Below are 15,875 nucleotides of genomic sequence, written 5' to 3'. Positions count from 1 at the left end.
GAGCATCACAGTACCTCTGCCAACTTGGCTCCTTCCCATAGTGCATCCTGGTGCCATCTGTTCCCCAGGTAAGCAATGCACACGCACCCGGCGTCCACGTGACGTAAAAGAAAATGTGATTCATCAGACCAGGCCACCTTCTTACATTGCTCCATGGTCCAGTTTTGATGCTCACGTGCCCATTGTAGGAGCTTTCGGTGGTGGACAGGGAGCCTTGGGCGCCCATGACCCTGTCACTGGTTTAGCGGTTGTCCTTTCTTGGACCATTTTTGGTAGGTACTAATCACTGCATACAGGGAACACCCCACAAAACCTACCGTTTTGGAGATGCTCTGACCCAGTCGTCTAGCCATCACAATTTGGCCCTTGTCAGAGTCGCTCAGATTCTTACGCTCGCCCATTTTTCCTGGTTCCAACACATCAGCTTTGAGAACTGACTGTTCACTTGACTGTTTCACTTCACCTCTTGACAGGTGCCATTGTAACGAGACAATCATTGTTATTTACGTCACCTGTCAGTGGTGTTAATGTTATTGCTGATCGGTGTATTTTAACATGTATATAGGTATTTTGAATAAGATGTAATTAGGCCAGGATATACAGCCTGTGACATCAATAAGAAATCACAAAGCACCAGTGCATCTTTTCTGATAATGTATCAGCTTTTATTTACACAAGCCCCTCTGATATCTACGGAAATTGTACTAGGTTCAAGCACGCCTGGTTTTCAACTCTGGCTTGTGTTCACATAACCCTTTCCTTTTTAACTGCCAGTGAATTCCTGCATTCCTCCACTGCCTTGTGAATATACTTGACATTACATATTTATTCATTAAAAACCCACGCAAATGGTTTAACTCAATTTTTCAGAGTAATTTAAAAATGTCAGCATATTATAATGCTGTTATGGTATATTAAGCTCGTAATATGAGATGTAGATCCCTGAAAGTTCAAATCGTTGTTGTTCCATTAGAGTAATATAATTGCTTCACTTATTAGGCAGACCTGAGGCAACCCCACAGACAAGCTCTGAGCGAGGGATTACTTCTGCTTCCCTATGATACTTAGATCCTCCTAGGGCTCAAGCTCATGATCAGAGCCTGTGACTACACCTCGAGTGCGATGAATATGAATGATGGGTTTACATGGTGCGTTCCCTTAGTTTAGGGGACTCGGGCATGTTGGGAAACATATGATCCATGCTGAGGTTGATGAGGAGGTGGATGTAGAGGGGTTGAGCTCAGCTGAATGAGGAAATAAGTTAAAGCACACCAGGCTATGTCTCTGTGGGGTTTGTGTACACGTTCTGGGTATTTTAATTAGACGCCCTTTGTTCAAATAAATAATGCATTGCTTCCTGCATATAATAAGACCATGCAGGAACCAGCGCAATAAAACATGGCCAAATCTGTCCCATCTGAGAATGGCATGTTATTTCAAAGCTCTACAGCTATGCTTTTTCAGCTTTTCCAAACTCATGAACAGAAGTAATGCTGTCTCTTTCAAATTAATCAGTTTCTGTTTTGCTGAAAGTAAAGTTTCACTTCCTGTTTGGTCTAGAATACAATTCGGACTAAATTCCTTTGGGTTTTAAAGCTGTGCATGGTTGATTCCATGATTGTGGTGCCATTTAGCCCTTGTAACTGTTAAAAATTAAAATTCAACATTGAATCTATGAAAACATGCTTTTATGAATTTTTAAAAAATGTAATTACTAATTTACTTCCAGTCTATAATTTGGGTAATAGAGATGTACTTTCATAGTGACCTTGTCAGTCAATATTACAATATGATATCATTGAAAATAAAGAAAAAAACGAATGAGAGAACGGTTTTCTTCTTCCTGTGATCTTCAGAAAATTTGAATGATGCTTGCATAGGCCGTGGATAGGTTTTATTAATGTTACATTATTAATGTAAGATATTTATTTGAAATATGTACACAGGTTGTTGTGAAAGACACTTTACATACGGTTAAAACATTTTTCACCTTTACTTACATACATTTTTGTGTTGTTATATCAGTGGGACACAAATGGTACCAAAATGGCAACACACATGACCATGTCCTCTTCTGTTTTGCTGTTTCTCCAGCTCTACATCCATGTGTAAAAAAAAAAACTCTGTCCTTCACTCTGAATACTTTTTCAACAGTACACTGTGCATACATAAATATTTAATTATTTATATTGTTATTTATTTAAATTAGTTTGAGTAAATTGCCCGTCTGAATGTACTTTTTTTTTTTTTGTTTGTTTCTCTCATTCAGTGCTGTGACCTGGGCTACCATGCCAGCTTGCACCGGGCTCTGCGTACCTACCTCTCTGCTGAGTTTAACGTGGAGACGTCAAAGCACAGCGGCCTGGAGACAATTGAGAACGCAGCTGAGAACCTCGAGGCCCAGGCTGACAAACAGAGACTAATGGAGACCTACAACAACATCTTCTGCCCACCCATGCGCTTCGACTTCCAGTCTCATATGGGGGACCAGGTGAGTCCACGTTGCATGGTGTAGATTGTGTTTGGATGCTGGAATGTGTTGGCATGAATTTGTATGTGTGTTTGGATCAATGCTAAGAAGTGTAACAGCAATGTCAGTGTGCATTTAGCTCAGATTCTTTATAGCAGTATGAACAACAGTTTTGTGACTTCAAAGCAGGTTGTATGCCTGAACCCTCTGTTCTAATCATGCTAATTATTTACTCGTCCTACAGATGTAAACAAACAACAGCATGAAGGCATTTCTATATAAACACATCTGCTGGGCATTTATAGATTTCTTTGCTCCCGCCAGAGTTTGATTTGCCAAGAAGGCAAAGTAAATGAGCATAGTTTTTTTTTTTTTTTTTTTTTTTCCTGTCTCTTAGTACTTGTCCAAACAGAGCCAGGCTTGGCCTACTCATACACACAGGAATGAAATGTATGGTTGTGTTTATCAGGCTTGTAACAAGTCCTCTTGAGTCCTCAGTGGTTTGTTATTGAAGCAAGCTGTCATTATAGAGTCTTCTACTGCTGCCTGTCAACAACAGTGATAAACCCAGGCGGATGACAGAAGTGTTGTTTTTCTTGCTCTTGATGCAAATAACCAACGATTTTGTCAGCTGTTTGGAGGCTTTGTAAAGCCTCAGTGCTCAGTTTAGTGTGTGTGTTTGTGTGTGTGTGTGTGTGTGTGTGTGTGTGAGAGAGAGAGAGAGAGAGAGAGAGAGAGAGAGAGAGAGAGGGACACTATAAGGGCCCTGCAGCTGGTTAGGTCCAATGCAGTGTATTTGAGCCCAGCTGTGACTGCCTAACCCGTCCCTCAGGGAGACAGGGCTACGATGGCCAGATGTTCCCCATCAGTGCGTGTGTGTGTTTGTGTGTGTGTATGTGTGTCAGTGTGTAAAGTTAAATTCATCATGGAATAAGTGCTTTGATAGTACACATAGCAACAGTGCAAAAAAAATCAGGGATTGACAAATCGCTAACCTGGACATGCAGGACAAGCAGATTACGTATCTGAGGTATCAGTTTTTCATTCACTGTGTTTTTCACTTCACTCATCCAACAACCAGGGAAAGAAAAACTCTACTCCCTATTGACGTGTGCAAAAGAAAACATTTCCTTTGATATGTTTCTTTTAAACTTAACTCGTTCGGATTGGTTTGTATATTTCAAAGAGACTCAGTGTTGTGGCTTCTCTTGCTACTCTTTTCCAAATCCTGCTTCCTGCTGCACTACATGTGTGACAGAAGGACGTGGCCTACCTGTTGGAAGGAACTATTTTTTACTAGGCATAATAATTAGCTCAAACAGATGCTAGACAATGTTGCCACTGTTCTAAAATGTTGGAAACATTTGACTAAACTGAGCTAAATACGGTACAGCGCAAAAACTGTAACACTAAACTGGGGATGTCAAATGTATTAAAGGTTCTAACCCGGCCTTCCAAATAAATTTAAAATCCCTGTCCTGAATAAAAATTGTCTTAAAGATTAGAAGATTAGAGCTTGTCTCTGTTTTTTCCACTAGGGGGTACAATAGAGCAATAAACTCAGCTACTAAAAAAACATGCTAATGATATGTAAGTATCTGAAATCTAAGAAAATTAACGAAATTAACGCTGTAACCATCTTTCCAAAAGAAATCATTTAACGGTTTCACAGCAACGGAGGCGAATACTTACGTTTTGCACAATGTTTTTTGCATCTTTTGGATAAGTGCATCTAAAAGAACACATTTAGGAGGAGTTGCTGATGTATTAGGCCTGTTAGTCTAGTACACTGATGAGTTTTTTTTTTTGTCTGGTTGTCACAACATTGGACTAAGTTTCATGTGTCCCATTACCTAAAAGGAGTTTGACACTCATGCTCTAAATGCAACGTGACTACGTGTTTTGTTAGCATTAAACGCTACATTGACTGAAAGTGAAGACAGTAGACAGGCTCAAATATTTACATGAGATCACATGATGAAAGAACTTGGCACTTGAGTACTTGAGTACTTGTACTCTGTATTATGAACGTAATTCCTTGTCATAATTTTGAGCTAAATTACGTTAGTTGGCACTTTTTTTATCGACAAGTGCATTAGAGCTTTGAATTTATGTTTTGTCTACCCCTGCAGAATTATTTTCATTGTAAGTCATTCCTGACATAAGTATGACCTGCACGTACAAAACTCCATATGATCAGATTCAAATATTTCCATTCCTTTGTGCGGTGTTGTAGTGTAAATACTGTACCTTTGTATGCGCTGGTACATTTTTTCGGAAATTAAACATAACTGTTTTATTTACTTTTGACACAGCACCAGCAAACCATTGTATTTTGTCTGTGTGTATGTTACAGACGCGATGTGGAAAATTCTCCAATTTTCTTGCGCCAAAATTCTGATGCTTTCTGCGTGCTCTCATTGATTAATTCTATTCAACAGGATCATGTCAAAACAGATCAGTGTGTATTCAGTGCTGAAGATGTTGGATGCTTTTGGGTGTGTTTTCTTTTAAAAAGCACTTCATGCTCTCATTTTCCATTGCTTTGTATTTATTTATTTTTTTAATAAAGATGGGCTACATGTGCGCTCAGCAGCCGCTACAGGGAGAACTTCTGCAGAGGTGCCAGCAGCTCCAGTCTCGTCTTTCCACACTCAGGATAGAGAACGAGGAGGTAAACGCACACGTGCATGCACACACACACACCCATACACACGCATGCATGAGTGCATACACACAAACTCTTCTCAAGCACAGCAAACGCAGGCTCATCTCCTAATATATACATATAGTCACTCTAAACATTCCTCTTACACTGTCTTTCTATGCACACTCCATGCACCTGCTTATTTAAGCCTGCTATAAATCATTACACATTGCGTTAGTGATCGTTGTTCGTTGTAATAACCTCAGGCGCTTAACTGATATTTTTGTTTTTTAGATCATAAATTTGCTTCTAGTTTGCACAAATGCACTTGTGTTACATATATTTGCATGCATTATGACTGACGCCCTGTTTCTCTCTTTCAGGTGAAGAAGACCATGGAGGCGACTCTGCAGACCATCCAGGACATGGTGACCATTGAGGACTTTGATGTGACTGATTGCTTTCACCACAGCAACTCCATGGAGTCGGTGAAGTCCACGGTGTCCGAATCGTTCATGAGCAAACCAAGCCTGGCAAAGAGACGAGCCAATCAGCAGGAGACTGAGCAGTTTTACTTCACGGTGAGACTCGAACAGACTTTATTGATCCCCATGGGAAATTTGGGAATAATAGAGCTTAAAAAAAAGATGGAGGAGAGAGAAGGAGATGGGAATATGAGAATATGATAGAAGAAGAGACAGGGATGCCTTCTTGATTTGCTAGAATTTTTTGAACAGTCAGTTTTTCACTTATTCCCTTAGTCTCTATTGTCAGTGTGTACAAACATCTTCCCATTTTTCAGATTTTCATGACACAGGTCCTGAATAATTATGAGTAATAAACCCGATAACACCTGCAAACAATGGACAAGCTGATTTGCAAAAAGAATCTAAAGTGATTCTACTGTGTTTTATGTGAGCAAAAGCATGCAAAATAGTTTCATCCATTTTACATGTTTGCCTTAATAATTATGCAGTTCGTGGCATTTCTACCTGGATGCAAAATAAAGGTCGGCGTCTATGCAAATAGAGTAATATAGCACGTGCAGTGTGATTTAATGCAGCCAGTCACTTTGGGAGCAGCAGCTCAGCCACTGTGTGAGCAAATTAGTACAACCAAAAGGCAGGTGTTAAATTTGCGGAATCTGTTTTTTTCCAGTTGAGGTCAGAAAATCATACCATTTCACTTACTTAGGTCTTAATAATGAGACAGTTTTAAATTATTATGCATTATTATCTCAAACTAATCACGACATTTCTCAAAATGCAATCTTATTACTACTGTGGAAAAGTCAGTTTTATGTTAGACACTTTTACGCATTTGCCGTCATCTTTTAAACACAGCCTTTGAAAAGATTTTCTTTCACACGTACCTTATTAGCATAATACACCTTTATTTTGAGTGTTTTATTTTATATTCATATCTTGTTTCGAATATTTTCTAATGTGTCTCAATGCTGTCTATGATGCATGTTTGCGCATATGTGTGGCATGTTTCAGTTTTAGCCTTCCAGGAGTCTCTTTGAGATGTGAAATAGCAGCTATCGAAAACATTTTACTCACTCGAAAGCCTCATTTAGAAATTATTCTCAGTTATTCATTGTAATTCATTCGCAACACTCCAACTGAATGCGTTCTCGATTTATCCAATTGTACGTACAAATTAGCACTCTTCATTTCAGATCTTTGTAATTCAGGACCTTAGCGGTTAGCTGCCACGAAAGAACAGTTTACATTGGATTTGACTGACAAACAAACGTAGAGAGGACTAGTAGTCACCTGATTTGGTGGAACTGACAGCTGAGTTGTGAACAAAAATTAAGAAATGCTATGCTGAACTACTGCTGAACTGTTTTAGCTGTTCACTCACTTTGGCTGTTTTTAATAAGAGAATAGGGACATGTGTTAGAAATCTAGACAGCTAGTAATTCTTAATGTCCCTAAATTTGTTTCTATAATCTAGACTGAGGTTTTCCTGTGAAAGTAGAAGTTTATATAAACACTATTTAAAGCTGATTTTGTGTCATTTTCAATGTACAGCATTGATGCGTAGGAACTGATCTCGCTTTGTGTGAGTGGCAGTTTGACAATCAATATGAAGTAAATGAAGCATTGATTAGCTGGAGAGATGGTTTTTCCTTTGCATTATACCACCTGCCAACTTCCTCCTTTCACTTCCTCTTTCCTCTTTTTTCTTCTCGTTCTTTTTGTGGCCTCCTTACTCCCCTGACATTTTAACGATCGCCGTCTTGTGTGAGAGTATGACATTAGAAGCATCACTAGAGACGACATTCATATCTTCCCTGCTCTCTCTCTCTTTCTTTCTCTCTCTCTCTCTCTCTCTCTTTCGCTCTTGTTGTCCTGTCAGATATGTTGTGTGTCTTCTGAGAAATGAGCTGTCAGGGTCCTCAGTGCCCTCAGCGCTTTAATGTTTACATCAGCCAGTGTGTGAGACATTGAGAGAAACCCACAAATAATAAAGGGCAGATGAAAATGAGAGAAAGATTAGATCTAGAGAGGGGGGGGGGAACAGAGGACACAAAGTTTCACGTGAAGACAAATAATGGAGATGGATGGCGAAAGGCAAATCGATGACAAGTCAGCATTCTGTCTTTCAGAAACTGAAGGAGTTCCTAGAGGGCAGAAACCTCATTACCAAACTGCAGGCCAAGCACGACCTTATCCAGAAGACCCTGGGAGAGAGTAAGTGATCTCTGTGTGTGTGTGTGTGTGTGTGTGTGAGAGAGAGAGAGTGTATTTCTCTGAATAGAGAGACAATGGTACCAATAGCTTGAGTCAGGCGAAGGACGGAGAAACAGTGAAGCTCTCGTGAAGCTCTGTACACTGGAGCTTCGTTTTTACTTGCTCCTGTTCCAGGCCTGAGTAATGGAGGTTAAAGGTCAGGCATCACACTCCAACTGGAGACAGGACAGGGAGGGTGTGTGTCTGTGTGTGTGTCTGTATGTGCAGGCATATAGTTTGTAAGTACACTATCAGTGACTAGTTTTATTTTCTTATTGATCACAAACTAATAAACAACCTCTTTCACATTTATTCATATTACATAAAGTACACAAACCTTCAAACTGAAAAAAGTTCATCTTTATAATATGCATTTGTATGATCAAAAAATACATTTGTGTGTTGAATGGTGAAAGTGTGAAAAAATGTTACTTCGATTTGGCCACATTCTTTAAAGAAACATTTTATTGAGTAATCATGATTAAACATGTTATTGCATCATGCAAGTGTTATTGCATCATAAAATATAACAGCCAATCTTGTTGCATTATGCAAATGTAGATCATGCAAACCATAGGTCATGCTTTAAACAGTTTATAGTTTGATTAAATGTTTATAGATACATTTAATAGCAGCTATACATAGGAATTCCCTCACTACATTTTCTCTTTTCTCTGTCTTGAAGTTGATAAGACAAAAAAAAAAAAAGAAAACACAAAGACCCCTGTCTTGAAGACTCCTCCATGTCGGAAAACTTACTGACTTTGCAAAGCACTGACACTGGAGACTCCTTCCATATATGTTAAATAAACATCTCTTATAGAAAGCTTCACCATATCAATGATTGCACAGTTTTATTTGTTAAATAACAACATGTTTTTAATTCGTTTATCATTAGGCTTATGTTATAGTGGAACACTCACTGTACAAGTCCCTGTGAATGAGCTGGGCTTTAGAAGTGATAATATATACAGATATGTATTATATTACGTAAATTAAAGCTTGCAGCCAGCACTAGTGTCAGAGCTGCGGTTATAGAAATGTAATCAACACTTTCGGACCAATCAGAATCGAGAATTCAAAAGCGCTGTGGTATCACTGATATTAGAGAAGAGTAATATTATCGTGTTTGATGCCATTCTTGGACTAATACGTGATATAGTGGACTAAATGTAATATGTTTTAATGTGCTATAGATTTCATTTAAAATGGGTTTAATTTCCTTTGTTTGCCATTAACGTGATATTTCAGTTTTTGATTTCTAATAAATTGTCATAATGGGTTATTGTGTGTAGACTGTTGGCAGGTTAAAAAAGAACATTTTAAATCTATAGCTCAACAGAATGTGCAAAAACTGAAGGGTCTGAATACTTTCATTATAATAATATAATAATATATATAATTTTTTGTATTGTTTATGGTATTGTTAAGGTTTGAGGTAGCAGTAGGACGGGCTGTTGAGAACACTAAACTACAATGCAGCTACAAATTTAATGTTTATTTACATTTAAGGTTTTCATTTGACTCACCCCCACATAATTTGGCAAAATTGGATTAAGCTTTCGTAAGTGATGTAATAAAAACAGTTCTTGGTAGTGGGCACAGACTTTTGGACGCTACTGTCCAGTATGTGTATGCTAGTGTAAAATAATGAGGGAGTTAAAGAGAAAGAAGGGAGTGAGAGAAAAGGAAGATATTTGAGGAGAGGCAGATTTCATCTCCTGTCTCTCTGTTTTTCTGTCTCACCTCCCACTCTCATTCTTCCAGTCCTACCGAGTCAGCAGGGAGAATTTGAGATAGCGTGGACTGGAACAGATGGAAAAGACAGGAAAACTTGTTCCTACTGATCCTCCAGTGTGTAATGAGTGCACAACACAGCAGTGTATTCCTTACGGCTACACAAGTGGAGATGCTAATGATGGTCATTATGTGCGAGCTTGTTGTGGAATCAGGAGTGTAGTGTACTGTGAGAGAGATGCTCGGTTACTCGCTGGATTAGACCCTGAAGATGTTGCAATGCATGCTGGGGGATCGGCGGACCCAGCTTCAAGTGATGTGTGTCTGCTTTAGTGTTTGGTTGATGTGTTAAAGCATGTTCTTTGAAATTGGGAGCACCTGTGTGTAGTGAAGCGTACTAATTTAGGAGAAAGCTAGCTCACCATGGCGTGACTAAATTGTGTGTGTTTGTGTCTGCGTGTGTCTGTATGTGTGTGTGTTGCTTAGCATCCAATCTGCAACATTGTGGGGGGGGAGGAGGGGTAAGGGGGTATGTGTGTTCGTCTCTTTTTGTCTAGGCAGCTGTGTAGAGTGTGTGTGGGGAGGGTGGAGGAGTTTTTTTTTTTTTTTTTTTTTTTAAGCATTTTCTCCGAAAGGTGATCCAAAAGCAGGAACCACACGGGGGAGAGAGGAAGAAGGGAGGAAGAGAGAGATCAGCCTCTTCTGCTACATTCATCTGTTTAACTAACATATTCTCTCTCACTCTTCTTCTTTTTCTCCCTCCAGGTCAGAAGACTGACTATTGCCTTGCCAGGTAGGTGCGGTGCACGCATACTAATGAATCTCAGAAGTAGCATAATATCAGCCAGATGGTTTCTTTTGATGTCTAGTTTATATCTTAAATATCTCGTCTAGACATAATCATGATTTATTTAAAGCAGCTGATTTATTCATTGTGGAACCGGGAAATAGGACAAGGCCACACAGCAGCACTTTTTTTGCATTAGCCTCTGGTTGTGGCTCTTTGCGATTGTGTGTGTGTAAAAATAGGGCTCCTCTCTAGAGGATAATTTGTAGTGGTTAAGGGCTATAGACACGTGTGTGTATGTAGCAAAATGGGAGCAGCTTGGAGTGAAAATGATCATCATCTGTCTCTGTCTCTCTCTTTCTCATGAACATCAGTGGACGGAGGAACTCGACCGCGAGAAAACAGGTAATATCCGACTCCCCATGTGCGTGCGTGTATGTGTGTCTGTGCGTGTGTGTGTGTGTGTGTGTGTGTGAGCTCCTCTGCCACAGTGCCCCACTGAGCCCATTTGCTCCACCTGTGCTTTCTTTTCTTTATAGGCCTCATACTAATCCTTGTTGTTCCTATCCACTCCAAAACACATACTGTTACACCTCCTGTACCACTGGGTATTGCTTGTTCCCAGCGCTTGCAGAAGTCCCTGACCGAGCCTGGAATTAAATCCCCACAGACACACTAGCGTAATTCCGAAGGGGGCCGATGTGTCGGGCACATGCTGTCCCCATACGCCAGCTCCTTGTCTTCCTGGCACTGCCATCCTGTAATCATCACTACGTCTTGGGGGATTAATTTAGCTCCCTCTTTCACCTAAAGCCTGCCTTTTTATTCTAACCCAAACTGGAGAAAAAGCAAACAAAAGAAATGCATAAAACCTCCTATTTGTGTGTTGAATCTGAATAGCTCAATGTTCATGTCGCCCCCTAGGGAGGAGATGAATGCATTACACTCTAGACTGCATTTAATATCACTGCTGCGTATTGTTAATATGAAAAGGATGCCTTGATGAATGTGACAGTGACACACATGCTGAGTTTTGTAGCTGTATAATGTGACAGTCATGAATAAAAAAAAAAGTGGACTAAAAAATTAAGGGATAAACCACTATCAAGAGGACATGTCAGATTTTGTTCCATCACGAGCCACCAGAACAGCTTCAACACCCCTTGTAATTGATTCTAAGTGTCCGAAAATGTGCTGAAGCTTTGAACATCGTTCTTGCAAAAGTTATTCCTACAGTTAGTGTTTTGCTGATAGTGGTGGACAACGCTGTCTAACATATCGCTCCAAAATCTCCCGTAGATGTTCGTTTGGGTATAGATCTGGTGACTGAGAAGGCATTTTCATATGATTTACATTTACATTTTCATACTCAATAAACCATTTAGTGAGGACCGGATTGTGGAAGCACGCTAGCTAAAAACCTTACCAGACAAAAACAAACAGATCAGGTGAGCAGAAGGATTGAATCCCTCACTCTCTTCTGAAATCAAAAACGTCAGAGAAACTCACCAACTTGTTTCCGTAAGCACTCGCTGGCTAACTTGAGGTCTCTAACAATTTCACTACTGGCTAATGATGCAAACTCCAGACTAGGGTAAATTGGCTATTGTCTATAATTCAGTAGCTCCCAGAAAATTAAATAAATAAATAAATAAAAGCCAAGAAAAATGCCAAAACACCAGGCTTCCATGCTCTCACTCCAGTTTATTGTTTACACTGTCAAACTCTTGATCACACTCTCCTGATTGGCTGTCAGTCACCATATATTCTGACTACTTTCATGCCTGAAGTTGGGGTATAATGATGTTTGATGGATCTGAGCTGGCATGTGACTTATGTGTACAAATTTTCATCCAAATCTGACCTGACACTTTTGACATAGTGCATTAGTGGCTGTGAATTAGTGTTATGGGATTGTCAGGGTGACTGTCAGCAGCTCAGGAATATCTTGTCTTAGCGTATAATGACTCAATCATGTTTTTTTTTTCATTTTTACCAAAAAAAACCCATGATTTGGTTTGATTTGATTTTGATCTAAGCTGCACCATAGCGCAAAGCCACAAAAGAACACTGTTGCTTCATATTCCCTGCAGTTCAGAAGCTGTCAGAAATCAGTGGCTGTCTATACATACAGTATGTGCCTGCTTTAAAATCCATACACTCTGACTGAATTGAGCCAGTGTGTGTATGAGTGTGTGTCTTGGCATGACCCCCACTGAGTCTAACGTGCCCCAAATTCCATCTCGATCAACCATTTCCGCTTTGCCCAAACAAACAAAAGGAAGCTGTGAAAAGAAGCGGTCTCCTAGCAACCGCCACATTCAGTAGCCCCTTTTTCCCCATGGATTCGGAGTGTGCTGCTTTTTTCTTTTCCTGGTCTGAAACCTCTATCCCTTCACAAATATTATTACTCTTTCAATGTCCAGTTCAGAACAGGAGCCCTTGTTCATAAAGATTTTTTTTTTAGACATTCTAGGTTTTCAACCCCTCTCTTCTTCTCCTCATTCTGACCACTCTTGATTTTTCTTCTCAATTTATTTAGGAATCTGCTCAGGTCATACCGCTGATCGTGGAGAGCTGTATTCGCTTCATCAGCCGACATGGTAATATGTCTCTCTCTCTCTCTCTCTCTTTCTCACTCATGGTCTTGCTCTTGGCTGTAAGCCCTGCAGCTCCTGTTCCTCTCCATGTCCAAGTGAACAAAATGTTCACTACGGTTCATTAATCACCATGTCTGCTCTGTACAGCAGAACCATTTAATACTGTAGCTCATAAATTTTCATTTATAACAGTGCAATAAAATCTGGTTTGGCTTGATCATTCCTTAATCAATCTTTCTGAAATGAAGTGCAGATCAAGCTCTGGAAGTCTTAGCCAAAACCTAAATGCGCTAGTGATGTGAAGAGTGAATGAAGAAGGTCTTTGAGGATTTCCAGTGTTTCTTACTTAAAAAGGTGATGTCACTTTGTCTGCAGGCCTGCACCATGAGGGCATTTTCCGAGTGTCTGGCTCACAAGTGGAGGTCAATGACATTAAGAACGCCTTTGAGAGGGGTAAGATGAGCTAATCCAGTACTCTCCCATCCCTTTATATTCTGTAGCTTTCAGCATTATGAAATGGATGACTCACTATATTCAGTTGCCAAAATGAATCTCAGCTCTTTTACTTTGCCTCTAACTCACTCTCTCTCTCTCTCTTGCTCTCTTTCTCTCAGGTGAGGATCCTCTGGCTGGAGATCAGAACGATCACGACATGGACTCCATTGCCGGTGTCCTCAAACTCTACTTCAGAGGCTTGGAAAACGCCCTCTTCCCGAAGGAGGTCTTCCATGACCTCATGGCCTGTGTCTGTGAGTGTGCATGTCACCACTTCACTTCCTCACACTACACACCACTTCTATCAGAGTAAATCTCACCGTCAGGATACTATTCAATTATCCATAATATTTATATATACTAATGCAAAGATCCCATGTACCTCTTATAGTCACCTAAATTCTATTGAAACCGTTTCTCCTAATACATTTACATTTACATTTATGGCATTTGGCAGACGCCCTTATCCAGAGCGACTTACAATAGTGCCTTGAAGTCTATCAAAAATACATTCTGATACATAGATATAGGAGAAGGGCTCGGAAGAAATGCATGTAATTTATGACGTAGTTAATTTTCACTTTTTTTAACATTTGTAACAATTTACAAACAGGCATTATGGTAGTCACTATGTTGGTTCTACATTGTTTACACCATTATTTTGTATATCTTAAGTATATAGTGAACAGGAAGCCATTTATGGTTCTGTTAATATGTGTTGCCTGAAGAAGTTGAAGATTTTTTTTCACAGATCTTGGGTAGACTAAGAGATATTAAATCTAGCTAAACATTATTAAGGCAAGAAACATTACTGTGGAGAACACAAATAAAATGAAAGCATAACATTTATGACATAGATTTATGCTTTACACTAGTATGTAGTGTATGAGTAGTGTAGCAATACTAATAATGTTCAGTCTGAATTTTCTCTTAAATCTGAGGCTCTGTGAATCTCCAGAACTGTTAGATTAAGCTAGCTGATAATTCTAGCTAGCTAACTTAGAATATCGTGGGTTTTTTGTTAATGTTTTTGTTGGTTTGCTTTTATTTGTTTGTTTTTACCCAATCTGCGTTCTCCTTGTAGTTTGTTATCTAAAATGCGCATTGTGTTCTCAAAATTGAGCCGGAAAGGAATAAACCGGATAAGCCCCACACTTTCGCTCAATATAAGCCAATTTTAAATATAAAAAATACAGAGAGAGTCAACACCACATTTTTTTAAGTCACTAGCCAGCTGTCATGTGGTCTTTAACAACTTTTCAGCTGGGCAATGATAACCCTGACTATCATCTATCATTCACTAGCTTCTCACCCAAATAGAGAACAATGAATACCCAACATTCTGAGCATGAAAAAAGCTGAGCATGAAAACGACATCAGTCCTGAATCCATTTTCCTCTTATAGTGTATCTTTCGCTATCTGACTCCCAATTGCTTTGTTGCTGGCAGTCTTATTAAAAAATGAGTTCATTCATACTTAAATCCATTTGATTACAAAATCTTACTCCACCCTATTACATAGAACAGACATACAGTACTATTTTACACACTACTCATTTAATTTTGTTTGGAAAATAATTCAACTCTAATGTGCAGAAATATTGGTGTGTTTGAACACTGTCTTATTAATGCTGTAAAAATGGCTGTCGTGATTGTGTCCCTGCAGCCATGGAGAATCTCCAGGATCGAGCTGCCCACATCCGCAAGGCCCTTCTGTCTCTTCCCACCAACACCCTGGTCATCATGCGATACCTGTTTGCATTCCTCAACCAGTAAGTGCTTTCACTGATTTACAATCAGCTATTTCTTCTGGTTAGTTGGAGCTGATCTTAGATCAGCACTGTCACAGATGTTTTATACATATGGGCCAGTTTCAAAAGCTGTGAGGGCTGCAGGGAGATTTGGCAAATGAGGTCAACATTCATGTCTGCGGTTAATTTGTGATTTAGAGGCGAAGCTGGAGCCGGACTCCACTGGGATTGTTAAACCTGTGAGCTTTTGCTTGGTAGACCACAGCTAATCTTAGCTTCACTTTTCTAACACTAAACCTATGTGCTTTATAATCTTACCATTTTACAACCACTTTTTATTATAAGGTATACTATCATTTTTGGAAGGAATCCAGGTCCGAACTGAAGGCGAGGTGCCAACATCAGCTCTTTGTAATGGTTCCATTTCTGTCCCCTGCTTTTCTACTTTCAGGATTTTTTTTTAAATTCCTTGTCTTTGTGGTGTTTTTGAAAAATCACGATATGGTTTTGCTTTTGCTCCATTTGATGGCATATGTGTGTGGAAGTGTGTGTGGTTTCCCCACTGACAAAAGCCACTCCAGGCCAGATATTATAGCCAGAGTGAGGGATAAAGAGTGAAAGAGAATGGGATAAAGGGATAGAGGTAT

The 15,875-nt window shown here is 39.6% G+C and overlaps 1 protein-coding gene across 2 annotated transcripts in view; it reads left to right on the top strand.

Moving 5' to 3' along the window:
* Positions 1–15,875, top strand: part of srgap2 (SLIT-ROBO Rho GTPase activating protein 2) — a 111,899-nt gene that overhangs the window by 83,199 nt on the left and 12,825 nt on the right. For both annotated transcript variants that reach the window (XM_026935637.3, XM_034314144.2), the window contains 10 exons: positions 2,270–2,491; positions 5,043–5,144; positions 5,501–5,698; positions 7,735–7,819; positions 10,361–10,388; positions 10,757–10,787; positions 12,925–12,985; positions 13,358–13,435; positions 13,597–13,731; positions 15,144–15,249. In XM_026935637.3, coding sequence (XP_026791438.3) covers positions 2,270–2,491; positions 5,043–5,144; positions 5,501–5,698; positions 7,735–7,819; positions 10,361–10,388; positions 10,757–10,787; positions 12,925–12,985; positions 13,358–13,435; positions 13,597–13,731; positions 15,144–15,249 — 1,046 coding nt within the window. The remainder of the gene's footprint in view (positions 1–2,269; positions 2,492–5,042; positions 5,145–5,500; positions 5,699–7,734; positions 7,820–10,360; positions 10,389–10,756; positions 10,788–12,924; positions 12,986–13,357; positions 13,436–13,596; positions 13,732–15,143; positions 15,250–15,875) is intronic.

Source organism: Pangasianodon hypophthalmus, chromosome 20 (assembly GCF_027358585.1).
Source record: "Pangasianodon hypophthalmus isolate fPanHyp1 chromosome 20, fPanHyp1.pri, whole genome shotgun sequence".
NCBI lineage: Eukaryota > Metazoa > Chordata > Actinopteri > Siluriformes > Pangasiidae > Pangasianodon > Pangasianodon hypophthalmus.
The sequence above is the reverse complement of the archived record's forward strand: the minus strand, read 5'-3'. Positions and strand labels throughout refer to the sequence as shown.